This window comes from Mustelus asterias, unplaced genomic scaffold (genome assembly GCF_964213995.1).
Source record: "Mustelus asterias unplaced genomic scaffold, sMusAst1.hap1.1 HAP1_SCAFFOLD_559, whole genome shotgun sequence".
Classification (NCBI taxonomy): Eukaryota; Metazoa; Chordata; class Chondrichthyes; order Carcharhiniformes; family Triakidae; genus Mustelus; species Mustelus asterias.
The window spans coordinates 66,749-79,757 of NW_027590509.1; the positions used below are offsets into that span (position 1 = coordinate 66,749).

Here is a 13,009-nt window from a genome sequence, read left to right on the forward strand (position 1 = left end):
CGGAGGGGGATACGCATCCAGCTGCGAATATCGGTTAATGGTCTGACTGTAGTCAATGACCATCCGGGGTTTGTTCCCGCTCTTGACCACCACGACCTGTGCTCACCACGGACTAACACTGGGTTGTATGATCCTTTCTTTGAGGAGCCGCTGAACCTCAGATCTAATGAAGATCCGATCCTCAGTGCTGTCACGCCTACTTTTAGTCGCGATGGGCTTGCAGCCTGGCACAAGATTCTGAAACAAGGAGGGTGTGGTGATCTTCAGCGTCGAGAGGCTACAGGCGGGGCGCGTTGGGCAATTTGGAGGCTGCTGCTGTTTTCCCACTGCCAGTGAAGGGAGTGGCCCACCGTACTGTAGGATTACACTCCTCAAGTGGACCATGAAGTTTAGTCCGAGAAGTATTGGCGCGCAAAGATACGGGAACACAAGGAGCTTGAAGCGCTCGTAAACTGTGCCTTGTACTTTCAAGGTTACCACGCAACTCCCTAGCACGGCAACAGACCGGGACCTCGATGCCATAGAGATTGTCTGTTTGGCAGGTTGAATCTGGAGTCCACACCGCTTCACAGTGTCTGGGTGGATAAGGCTCTCAGTGCTCCTGCTGTCAAACAGACAATAAATCACATGATTATTTACCTGGATATTCATCATAGAACGGTCGAGTCTATGAGGCTTGGCCTGGTCCAGGATGATCGACGCCACCGTTGGTTCATGAACGCCACTGCAGGCAGCTGAAATCGATGCGGAGGACCCCTGCTGGTCGTTCGTGGTCAGTGTCGACCAACATGGCTGCTCCCATGAATCGCACGTGGGTGAGGGCGCCAAACTCAGCGACCCCTGGTGGTCATACTCCTCCGACTCCGTCGACCGTAATGGCGTCGTCCTGGTCTCGCACGTGGACGAACCCCGCGACAACTTCGACGATGATGACCCAAGCTCTGAAGAATCGCAGGCCGCACTGCCGTTCCTGGGTTTAGATTGGCACACTTTTGCATAATGCCCTTTTTTACCGCATGCGGTACACAATACAGCTTTAGCGGGACACTTTTGCCGGATATGCTTCGCTCCTCCACAGAAGTAGCACCGCGGGCCGCACGGGGCTGCAGCCGTCGTCTGGCCCGAATGGGAGCACGCCATTACACAGCATTTCGAACCCGAGGGACGAGGAGGGATTTGCGACTGCTCCTGCCACATTGTCTCCACGTGGTCCTCCGGATATAAAACTAAGCTCTTTGAAGCCGACTCGAGCATCTCTGCTAACTCGATGGCCTGGGTAAGATTAAGGTTACCCTTCTCCAACAGTTTAAGTCGAATGTACGACGATCCGACCCCGGCCACAAACACATCTCGGGTGAGGTCGTTCATGCTCTGCTCAGCCGACACAGCTTTGCAGTCACAGCCCCTGGCTAGCTGTAGGAGCTCATTGGCATAGTCCTCCATCGTTTCGCCAGACTGCCGTCGTCGAGTGGGTAGGAGGTAACGAGCGTGTATCTCGTTAGGTGGTTTGGTATCGCGCTTCTTTAGAAGCTCGAGGGCCTTAGGGTAATTAGTGGCCGCACGGATCGCGAGGTAGACAGTGTCGCTTACCCTCGCATGGAGGACCCGGAGTCTGTCATCATCTGTGGTGACCGCTGCGGAGGCTGCCAAGTAGTCTTCGAAACACTTCAGCCAGTGGTCGAAGGTGTTAGAAGTGCCCACCGCACGTGGATCTAGCGTAAGGCGTTCCGGCTTGAGAATTTGCTCCATACTCTCTCTCTTTTTTTTTCGACGAGAGTTTAACGACAGTAAATAAAATTGATGCGCTATTCAGACACGAGGCTTGAAGCTCAGTAAATGAAAGGCTTTTATTTACTGTTAATGAAGCTACCAGAACTTATATACACTATCCCAGACTGAAGGGGGTCCCGGCCAGAGCAGGGACTCTTATACCTCTCCCAGGAGGCGGAGCCCGACTGGGATGTGCCACAACACTACAATACAAAGGTGTAACAACCCCACCCTAACCCAACAGCAACAATAGCACAATCCAACAGTAACATATGTACATCCTTGTAGTCCTGGCCAGCACCGGCTCAGCAGTATCCAATGGGAACCAACGATGGTTCACCACAATTTGTAACCACAATATTTCTATTCCACCAGGACCTCAAAACAGTGCATCCAAGGACTTGTGCGTTTTGAACCTCAGTCTGAGCTGTCCTGCAAAATGGTGCCTCATGCCACAGATATCAGACGGACATATTTTACACAGAGGGTGGTGGGGGCCTGGAATGCGCTGCCAGGCAAGGTGGTGGAGGCGGACACACTGGGAACGTTTAAGACTTATCTAGACAGCCATATGAACGGAGTGGGAATGGAGGGATACAAAAGAATGGTCTAGTTTGGACCAGGGAGCGGCGCGGGCTTGGAGGGCCGAAGGGCCTGTTCCTGTGCTGTATTGTTCTTTGTTCTTTATGCCAGCCAGAGTTCCCCACACCTCCAGTGGAAGTGGACTCGAGGAGACACATGTTCTGCTCCATGGAAACAGAATCTCATCTGGACTTGAGCTGTCCGCTTAGCGGCTCTGGACGGGCTGAGATTGCGGTAAATATAGCAATTAGGTCCAAGAATGGGCGTTAAATCTGGAGTTTCAAATAGACTATTCTTATTAGCAGAATGTTCATTCTGTTCCTGTGGTCCAGACAAGTCCTGGAGAATTGTGAGTTGTAAACATGTGAAATTTATTTTCAAGTTTTGTGGTTGAGGCAGAAAGGATGTTAACCCAACTGGACAGAGGGACAAAGGAAATGGGATCAAGGAAATATAGAATTTTACATACATGGTGGCACGGGTGGCACAGTGGTTAGCACTGCCGTCTCACTGCGCCAGGGGCCCGGGTTCAATTCCGACCTCAGGTCATTGTCTGCGTGGAGTCTGCACATTCTCCCCGTGGGTTTCTTCTGGGTGCTCTGGTTTCCTCCCACAGTCTGAAAGACGTACAGTTAGGTGGAATGGCCATGCTAAATTAACCCTTAGTGTCAGGGGATTAGCAGGGTAAAGACATGGGGTTGCGGGGATAGGGCCTGGGATTGTTGTCAGTACTGGCTCAAATGGCCTCTTTCTGCACTGTAGGATTCTATGATGAGGAGGCCATTCAGTCCATCATGCCTGTTGCCTGCTCTTCATATCAGTGATCCCATGAGAAGACGGTGGGTAAATGTGAAAAGTGCAACCGAAAGGCACCAATTGCATTGATATAGCGCCTTTCCCAATCCCAGATGTCCCAAAACGCTTTACAGTCAATACTTCTGAAGTGTATTCCCAGTATTCCGGCCAATCGTTACTTCTCAATCAACATCACTGAATCAGATTGCCTGGTTATTGTCACTTTACTGCTCCCAGCTGCGTACCTACACCACAACTTGCACAGAGCAGAGTCCCAAGGGAGGGACATACCCCACACCGAGTTTAAACGGACTTGCTCCAGATCTGGGGGATAAACTTGCCTGGTGTGTCCAAGTCGTGGAGGACATAAACATGCTTGAAGTCAACAGAGTTCTTGTGCTTCTGAGTCCCAAAGAACACGACAGCCAGAAGGTCACGGTCGCTGCTAATAATCTTACTGGTGTAAACCCTGTGGACACACTGCAAGTAGAGAGAGTCTAATCAGTCAGCAGCACTATCAACCGACCTTTGCGGAAGGATGTATTGGCCTTGGAGGGAGTACAGAGAAGGTTGACCAGGTTGATACCGGAGATGAGGGGGTTAGCTTATGAGGAGAGATTGAGTAGATTGGGCCTGTACTCGTTGGAGTTTAGAAGGCTGAGGGGAGATCTTATAGAGTCATATAAGATAATGAAGGGGCTAGAGAGGGTAGAGGCAGAGAGATTCTTTCCACTTAGAAAGGAAACAAGAACTAGAGGACACAGCCTCAAAATAAGGGGGAGTCAGTTTAGGACAGAGTTGAGGAGGAACTTCTTCTCTCAGAGGGTAGGGAATCTCTGCCCATTGAAGCAGTGGAGGCTACCTCATTAAATATGTTTAAGTCACAGGTAGATAGATTTCTGATCAATAAGGGAATTAAGGGTTATGGGGAGTGGGCGGGTCAGTGGAACTAAACTACTATCAGATCAGCCATGATCTTACTGAATGGCGGGGCAGGCTTGAGGGGCTAGATGGCCTTCTCCTGCTCCTATTTCTTATGTTCTTAAAACACTCAGCACACGCAGACACAGGGAGAACATGCAAACTCCACACAGACAGTGACCCAAGCCAGGAATCAAACCTGGGTCCCTGGCACTGTGAAGCAGCAGTGCTAACCACTGTGCCACCGTGCTGTCCCTTTTGCACGGTAGATTTTCTTCACAGTATTTTTGAAAAACATCAGGACAAATTTCAAAAACCTTTTTTGAGGTAAAAATGTGCCTTGAATGTTTTCAAGAAGAGGGACTGTGTGTGTGTGTCTCTCAGAGATGTGAGGGAGAGACAGACGTCTGGTTTTATAGGACCATTAGAGTATCAGGCATAGGAACAGAAGGAGGCCATTCAGCCCATTGAGTCTGTTCCACCATTCAATGAGATCATGACTGATGTGATAATCCTCAACTCCACTTTCCCGCCTTATCCCCAAGACCCTCGATTCCCTGACTGATTAAAAATCTGTCTACCTCAGCCCTGAACATACTTAACGACTGTCACCTACAGCACTGTCACTGGTCGCCTCTTACCTGAATAGTCATGTCGAATGCTGAAGTGGCCTCACCATTCATTTCAAACATGGCCTCCGAGGCATCGATGAGGAAGACTAAGCTATCCCTGCCTGCGTATCGAATGTCCTCTGAAACATAAATCAACACGTCACAACCTTAACTGATAGAAAAGAGCGGCCGGTGACAAAACCGAGTAATCGCAGCTTGTGATCATTCTCCAACCACTACACGCTTCTTTGTATTAGGAGGGATTTATGGTGTTTGTAACAGCTGGACATCTCTGTGAGTGGATGTAATACATTCTCTTTTGTAAAAAAAAATCGATAGCTGTGGCTCAACGACCTTCTAACTGCTAGAACCGCAGTGACATCACTCAGAGAAGGCCCCGGAAAGACTGCAGGGGTTGGTGGGGGGGGGGGGGGGGTGTCACCCTGGTTTGATTTGATTTATTGTCACGTGTATTAGTATACAGTGAAAAGTATAGTTTCTTGCACGCTATATAGACAAAATATACCATTCACAGAGAAGGAAAGGAGAGAGTGCAGAATGTAGTGTTCGTCAGAGCTCGGGTGTAGAGAAAGATCAACTTAATGCGAGGTAGGTCCATTCAAAAGTCTGATGGTAGCAGGGGTGCACGGTGGCACAGTGATTAGCACTGCTGCCTCACAGCGCCAGGGACCCGGGTTCAATTCCCGGCTTGGGTGAAAGTCTGTGTGGAGTCTGCACATTTTCCCCCTGTCTGCGTGGGTTTCCTCCCACAGTCCAATGATGTGCAGGTTAGGTTAATTGGCTATACTAAATTGTCCCTTAGTGTCAGGGGGATTAGCAGGGTAAATATGTGGGGTTACGCGGATAGGGACTGGGTGGGATAGTTGGCGGTGCGGGCTCGATGGGCCAAATGGCCTCCTCCTGCACTGTAGGATTCTATGATTCTAAGAAACTGTTTTTGAGTCGGTTGGTACTATGATCTCAGACTTTTGCATCTTTTTCCCGATGGGAGAAGGTGGAAGAGAGAATGTCCGGGGTGCGTGGGGTCCTTAATTATGCTGGCTGCTTTGCCAAGGCAGCGGGAAGTGTAGACAGAGTCAATGGATGGGAGGCTGGTTTGTGTGATGGATTGGGCTACCTTCACGACCTTTTGTAGTTCCTTGCGGTTTTGGGCAGAGCAGGAGCCCATACCAAGCTGTGATACAACCAGAAAGGATGCTTTCTATCTGCGGACATACGACTCTCACCAACACCTACAGATGCATCATCGAAAGCATTCTTCCAGTTGTATTTCCTTAGTCTCCTCAGAAAATAGAGGCGTTGGTGGGTTTCTTAATGATAGCGTTTTACTCATCTAATAAAATCAAATAACTGGGGATGCTGGAAATCTGAAATAAAAATGGAAAATGCTGGAAAAATTCAGCAGGTCTGGCAGTGTCTGTGGAGAGAGAAAGGATTCAGATCTTTCTGAAGTTGTGGCTGAGTCACATGGGAGGAATACCTTCACTGTGCCACCTGTCATGAAGCTGGAAATGTGTTTGCAAAAATTGAATTAAGAAAGACTTGGAAGGACTGTGAACTGTCAGAGAGATAGTGTTAAACTTGAAGAGGACAAAGACGGGGCTGATGGAATGGACAAGTATCAGATTAAATGTAATGCTGAGAAACGCAAAATGATTCGGCACGCTAGCACAGTGGTTAGCACTGTTGCTTCACAGCTCCAGGGACCTGGGTTCGATTCCCGGCTTGGGTCACGGTCTGTGTGGAGTTTGCACATTCTCCTCGTGTCTGCGTGGGTTTCCTCCGGGTGCTCCGGTTTCCTCCCACAGTCCAAAGATGTGCGGGTTAGGTTGATTGGCCATGCTAAAAATTGCCCTTAGTGTCCTGAGATGCGTAGGTTAGAACATAAGAAATAGGAGCAGGAGTAGGCCATCTAGCCCCTCGAGCCTGCCCCGCCATTCAATAAGATCATGGCTGATCTGACGTGGATCAGTACCACTTACCCGCCTGATCCCCATAACCCTTAATTCCCTTACCGATCAGGAATCCATCCATCCGCGCTTTAAACATATTCAGCGAGGTAGCCTCCACCACCTCAGTGGGCAGAGAATTCCAGAGATTCACCACCCTCTGGGAGAAGAAGTTCCTCCTCAACTCTGTCTTAAACCGACCCCCCTTTATTTTGAGGCTGTGACCTCTAGTTTTAACTTCCTTACTAAGTGGAAAGAATCTCTCCGCCTCCACCCTATCCAGCCCCCGCATTATCTTATAAGTCTCCATAAGATCCCCCCTCATCCTTCTAAACTCCAACGAGTACAAACCCAATCTCCTCAGCCTCTCCTCATAATCCAAACCCCTCATCTCCGGTATCAACCTGGTGAACCTTCTCTGCACTCCCTCCAATGCCAATATATCCTTCCTCATATAAGGGGACCAATACTGCACACAGTATTCCAGCTGCGGCCTCACCAATGCCCTGTACAGGTGCATCAAGACATCCCTGCTTTTATATTCTATCCCCCTCGCAATATAGGCCAACATCCCATTTGCCTTCTTGATCACCTGTTGTACCTGCAGACTGGGCTTTTGCGTCTCATGCACAAGGACCCCCAGGTCCCTTTGCACGGTAGCATGTTTTAATTTGTTTCCATTGAGATAGTAATCCCATTTGTTATTATTTCCTCCAAAGTGTATAACCTCGCATTTATCAACGTTATACTCCATTTGCCATATCCTCGCCCACTCACTCAGCCTGTCCGAATCTCTCTGCAGATCTTCTCCGTCCTCCACACGATTCACTTTTCCACTTATCTTTGTGTCGTCTGCAAACTTTGTTACCCTACACTCCGTCCCCTCCTCCAGATCATCTATATAAATGGTAAACAGTTGCGGCCCGAGTACCGATCCCTGCGGCACGCCACTAGTTACCTTCCTCCAACCGGAAAAACACCCATTTATTCCGACTCTTTGCTTCCTGTCGGATAGCCAGTCCCCAATCCACTTTAACACACTACCCCCAACTCCGTGTGCCCTAATCTTCTTCAGCAGCCTTTTATGGGGCACCTTATCAAACGCCTTTTGGAAATCCAAAAACACCGCATCCACCGGTTCTCCTCCATCAACCGCCCTAGTCACATCTTCATAAAAATCCAACATGTTCGTCAAGCACGACTTTCCCCTCATGAATCCATGCTGCGTCTGATTGATCGAACCATTTCTATCCAGATGCCCTGCTATCTCCTCTTTAATAATGGATTCCAGCATTTTCCCTACTACAGACGTTAAGCTGACCGGCCTATAGTTACCCGCCTTTTGTCTCCTTCCTTTTTTAAACAGCGGCGTAACATTAGCCGTTTTCCAATCAACCGGCACTACCCCAGAATGCAACGAGTTTTGATAAATAATCACTAACGCATCCACTATTACCTCTGACATTTCTTTCAATACCCTGGGATGCATTCCATCCGGACCCGGGGACATGTCCACCTTCAGTCCCATTAGTCTACCCAGCACTGCCTCTCTGGTAACATTAATTGTATTAAGTATTTCTCCTGCTGCCAACCCTCTATCGTTAGTATTTGGCAAACTAGAGGGGTTAGAGGGATTAGAGGGTAAATATGTAGGGATATGGGGGTAGGGCCTGGGTGGGATTGTGGTCGGTGCAGACTCGATGGGCCGAATAGCCTCTTTCTGATTCATTTTGGTTGGAAGAATGCATAGGACACAATATAAAATAAAACAAACAATTCTAAAGTGGGTGCTGGAGCAGAGAGACCTGGGTGTATATGTGCATAAATCACTGAAGGTGGCAGGACAAGTTGAGAAAGTGGATAAAAAGGCACATGGGATCTTGGTCTTTATAAATAACAGCACAGAGTACAACAGCAAGGGAGTGAAAAAGAATTTTTACAAAACACTGGTCCAGCATCAACTGGAGTATTGCGTCCAATTCTGGAGATTGCAATTTAGGAAAGATATGACGGCTTCAGAAAAGGTCCAGGTGGTTCCAGGGATGAGGGACTTCAGTTATGTGGATAGATTGGAGAAGTTGGAACTGTTTTCCTTGGAAAAGTTCAAAATCACGAGGGATCTGGACAGAGTCAAGAGGGAGAAACTGTTCCCATTGGTGGAAGGATCAAGAACCAGAGGACCAATGCACCTAACCAGCACATCTTTCCGGAGGAAACTGGAGCACCTGGAGGAAACCCACACAGACACGGGGAGAATGTGCAGACTCCGCACAGTCACCCAAGCCGAGAGTCAAACATGGATCCCTGGCGCTGTAAGGCAGTAGTGCTAACCACTGTGCCACCCTATATAACATCTGGGGGAAGCACTGGTGAGTACTGTTCTGTCACTCATTGAGGCTATGGTTTCAGGTCAGGGTTAGAATTATCAAAACGTGCGCAGTGTGTTGTACTTAAACATAATAAATAGGAACAGGAATGCTCCACCATTCAATGAGATCACGGCTGATATGATTGTGGCCTTAACTCCACTTCCCTGCCTGTTTCCCTCTCCTATCAAAAACCCGTCTCATCAGCCTCAAATGTTTATTATCTAGAGGTGTACAGCATGTTAGAATCGTAGAATCCGACAGTGCAGAAGGAGGCCATTTGGCCCATCAGGTCAAAGGTAGGGTTCTGAAGACTGTGGAGGAACAGAGGGATCTTGGGGTTCATATCCACAGATCTCTGAAGGTTGCCTCTCAAGTGGATAGAGCTGTGAAGAAGGCCTATAGTGTGTTAGCGTTTATTAACAGGGGGTTGGAGTTTAAGAGCCGTGGGGTTATGCTGCAACTGTACAGGACCTTGGTGAGACCACATTTGGAATATTGTGTGCAGTTCTGGTCACCTCACGATAAGAAGAATGTGGAAGAGCTGGAAAGAGTGCAAAGGAGATTTACCAGGAAGCTGCCTGATTTGGAGGGTAGGTCTTATGAGGAAAGGTTGAGGGAGCTAGGGCTGTTCTCTCTGGCGCGGAGGAGGTTGAGGGGAGACCTCCCTTCGTTTTCCTCTGCTTCCTCTGGATCCTCCTCATCTTCATTCCGAAAGTGTGACTGCCAATCCGCCATATCTGCTGTGGAGGAAGTGCCAACTCCCCTGTCAGGTAGAAGTACAAGGGACAACATTAACCAAAGGAGACATTCCTGGATCATGGGATTAGCCCAGAGAAGTGACAGAGACAAGGTGGCAGAATAATTCAGTCACTTTGGACTCAAAAAGATTTAAAAACAAAACAGTGCCTTGATTGGTTTCACTTCTTCAAGGGCATACAGCTCTCTCAATCGGAGCTAGTGTAGACCATTCGGCCCCTCAAGCCTGTCCTGCCATTCAATAAGATCATGACTAATCATCTACCTCAACTCCACCTCCCTGCATTCTCCCCACCTCCTTTGGCACCCAAAGTCCTATTGATTTCTGCCTGGACTATGCTCATCGAGTGAGCATCCACAGTCCACAGTGGGGTGGAGCGTTCCAAAGGGAGATGTACGGCTCCCAGCCTCATCCAGTGCTGGCCTCACTGTGGCTGATTAATTTTCTCCAGGCAAAGGGTATTAACAGATTCAAGGTAGGTGACCCAGATCAGTCATGAATTAGCTGAATGATGGAACAGACTCGAGGGACCGAATGGCCTCCTCCTAGGTGGAAAGTGAGACTTGGTGTTGGGAAATGTGCCCAATATAAGTCTCTTTTAAATTACACATCTGGATTTTAAATGTTTGGAATGATATACAACAGAGAAGAGCAATGGGAGAAGAAATATAAGTTAGTATTAAAGCAGCAGTTATTGAAATGTGTTCCCCTGGAGGGAGCTGTCCCTTTAAGAGGAGAATATGGCGCTTTAAGAGTGCAGTAAGAAGTCTCACAACACCAGGTTAAAGTCCAACAGGTTTATTTGGTCGCAAAAGCCACTAGCTTTCGGAGCGCTGCTCCTTCATCAGGTGAGTGGGAGTTCTGTTCATAAACAGGGTATATAAAGACACAAACTCAATTTACAAAATAATGGTTGGAATGCGAGTCTTTACAGGTAATCAAGTCTCAAAGATACAGACAATGTGAGTGGAGAGAGGGTTAAGCACAGGTTAAAGAGATTTGTATTGTCTCCAGCCAGGACAGTTAGTGAGATTTTGCAAGCCCAGGCAAGTCGTGGATTACAGATAGAATGACATGAACCCAAGATCCTGGTTGAGGCCATCCTCATGTGTGCAGAACTTGGCTATCAGTCTCTGCTCAGCGACTCTGCGCTGTCGCATGTCGTGAAGGCTGCCTTGGAGAACGTTTACCCGAAGATCAGAGGCCGAATGCCTGTGACTGCTGAAGTGTTCCCCAACAGGAAGAGAACACTCTTGCCTGGTGATTGTCGAGCGGTGTTCATTCATCTGTTGTCGTAGCATCTGCATGGTCTCCCCAATGTACCATGTCTCGGGGCATCCTTTCCTGCAGTGTATGGAGGTAGACAACGTTGGTCGAGTTGCAAGTGTATGTACCGTGAACCTGGTAGATGGTGTTCTCACGTGAGATGATGGCATCCATGTCGATGATCCGGCACGTCTTGCAGAGGTTGCTGTGGCAGGGTTGTGTGGTGTCGTGGTCACTGTTCTCCTGAAGGCTGGGTAGTTTGCTGCGGACAATGGTCTGTTTGTGGTTGTGCGGTTGTTTGAAGGCAAGAAGTAGGAGTGTGGGGATGGCCTTGGTGAGATGTTTGTCTTCATCAATGACATGTTGAAGGCTCTGGAGAAGATGTGATAGCTTCTCCGCTCCGGGGAAGTACTGGACGATGTAGGGTATTTTGTCTGCCGTGTCCTGTGTTTGTCTTCTGAGGAGGTTGGTGCGATTTTTCGCTGTGGCGCGTTGGAACTATCGATCGATGAGTCGAGCGCCATATCCTGTTCTTATGAGGGCATCTTTCAGCGTCTGGCGGTGTCTGTTGCGATCCTCCTCATCTGAGCAGATCCTGTGTATACGGAGGGCTTGTCCATAGGGGATGGCTTCGTTAACGTGTTTAGGGTGGAAGCTGGAGAAGTGGAGCATCGTGAGGTTATCTGTGGGCTTGCGGTACAGTGAGGTGCTGAGGTGACCGTCCTTGATGGAGATGCGTATGTCCAAGAATGCAACCGATTCTGGAGAGTAGTCCATGGTGAGTCTGATGGTGGGATGGAACTTGTTGATGTCATCATATAGCTGTTTCAGTGATTGTTCACCATGAGTCTAAAGGAAGAAAATGTCATCGATGTATCTAGTGTATAGCATCAGTTGAAGGTCCTGTGCGGTGAAGAGGTCCACTTCACCAGGCAAGAGTGTTCTCTTCCTGTTGGGGAACACTTCAGCGGTCACGGGCATTCAGCCTCTGATCTTCGGGTAAACGCTCTCCAAGATGGCCTTCACAACGCAGAGTCACTGAGCAGAGTGATAGCCACGTTCCACACACATGAGGACGGCCTCAACCGGGATCTTGGGTTCATGTCACACTACCTGTAAACCCCATGACTTGCAAAATCTCACTAACTGTCCTGTCTGGAGACAATACACATCTCTTTAACCTGTGCTTAACGCTCTCTCCACTCACAATGTAACCTTTAAGATTACCTGCAAGGACTCACATTCCAACCATTATTCTGTAAATTGAGTTTGTGTCTTTATGTGCCCTGTTTGTGAACACAACTCACACTCACCTGATGAAGGAGCAGCGCTCCGAAAGCTAGTGGCTTGTGCTACCAAATAAACCTGTTGGACTTTAACCTGGTGTTGTGAGACTTCTTACTGTGTTCACCCCAGTCCAACACCAGCACCTCCACAACATGTCTTTAGGAAGCCCAGGGGCAATGACTCACTGGGTTTGATTGACAGCCGAACAGGAGCTATCAACCAATCGGAACCCGGAGAGGGCAAAGGCAAGAGGCCAATCAACCGAAACGTGGGCGGTTCCCAGGGTCACAATGATTGATCGCCGATTAGGCCAATCAGATACGGTGTAGAGGAGAGCTAAGGAGCCAATCAGCAGCAAGATGGGCCTATCGGATTACCCAATCGGAGGCAGGAGACAAGGCAACAAAGCCAATCACAAGCGAGGAAGGCGGACCTTGGGGGGGGCTATGAATCACACGTGACATAGCCAATCAGAAGCAGGAGCGAAGGGAACAGGCCAATCAGCCACAAGATGGGTGGATCTAAGGGACAGTGATTGACAGGCATGACAACCAATCGAAACCCTTGGTGCCTCTGATTGACAGCCGCGTTAACCAATCAGAAACGAGACGAGTGAAGCCTCGAGGAGGCGGACAGCCGGTTCGGACGCGAATGTGTTGCTGGCCCCGCGGGTAAAAGTTT

General features: G+C 48.8%; 2 protein-coding genes across 3 annotated transcripts in view; one reads left to right on the forward strand and one right to left on the reverse strand.

The window, feature by feature from the left end:
- Positions 1 to 9,753, reverse strand: part of LOC144487035 (X-ray repair cross-complementing protein 5-like) — a 35,818-nt gene extending 26,065 nt beyond the window's left edge. Inside the window, exons 1-3 of the mRNA XM_078205080.1 lie at positions 9,686 to 9,753; positions 4,710 to 4,821; positions 3,489 to 3,627 (exon numbers count right to left, since the gene is read on the reverse strand). Of these exons, the coding sequence (XP_078061206.1) occupies positions 3,489 to 3,627; positions 4,710 to 4,821; positions 9,686 to 9,753 (319 nt within the window). The remainder of the gene's footprint in view (positions 1 to 3,488; positions 3,628 to 4,709; positions 4,822 to 9,685) is intronic.
- A 3,198-nt stretch (positions 9,754 to 12,951) lies between these two features.
- The window catches only part of LOC144487039 (X-ray repair cross-complementing protein 6-like), a 69,175-nt gene continuing 69,117 nt past the window's right edge, over positions 12,952 to 13,009 (forward strand). For both annotated transcript variants that reach the window (XM_078205082.1, XM_078205083.1), the window contains exon 1: positions 12,952 to 12,999. In XM_078205082.1, the coding sequence (XP_078061208.1) occupies positions 12,980 to 12,999 (20 nt within the window). In that variant the 5' untranslated portion in view covers positions 12,952 to 12,979. The remainder of the gene's footprint in view (positions 13,000 to 13,009) is intronic.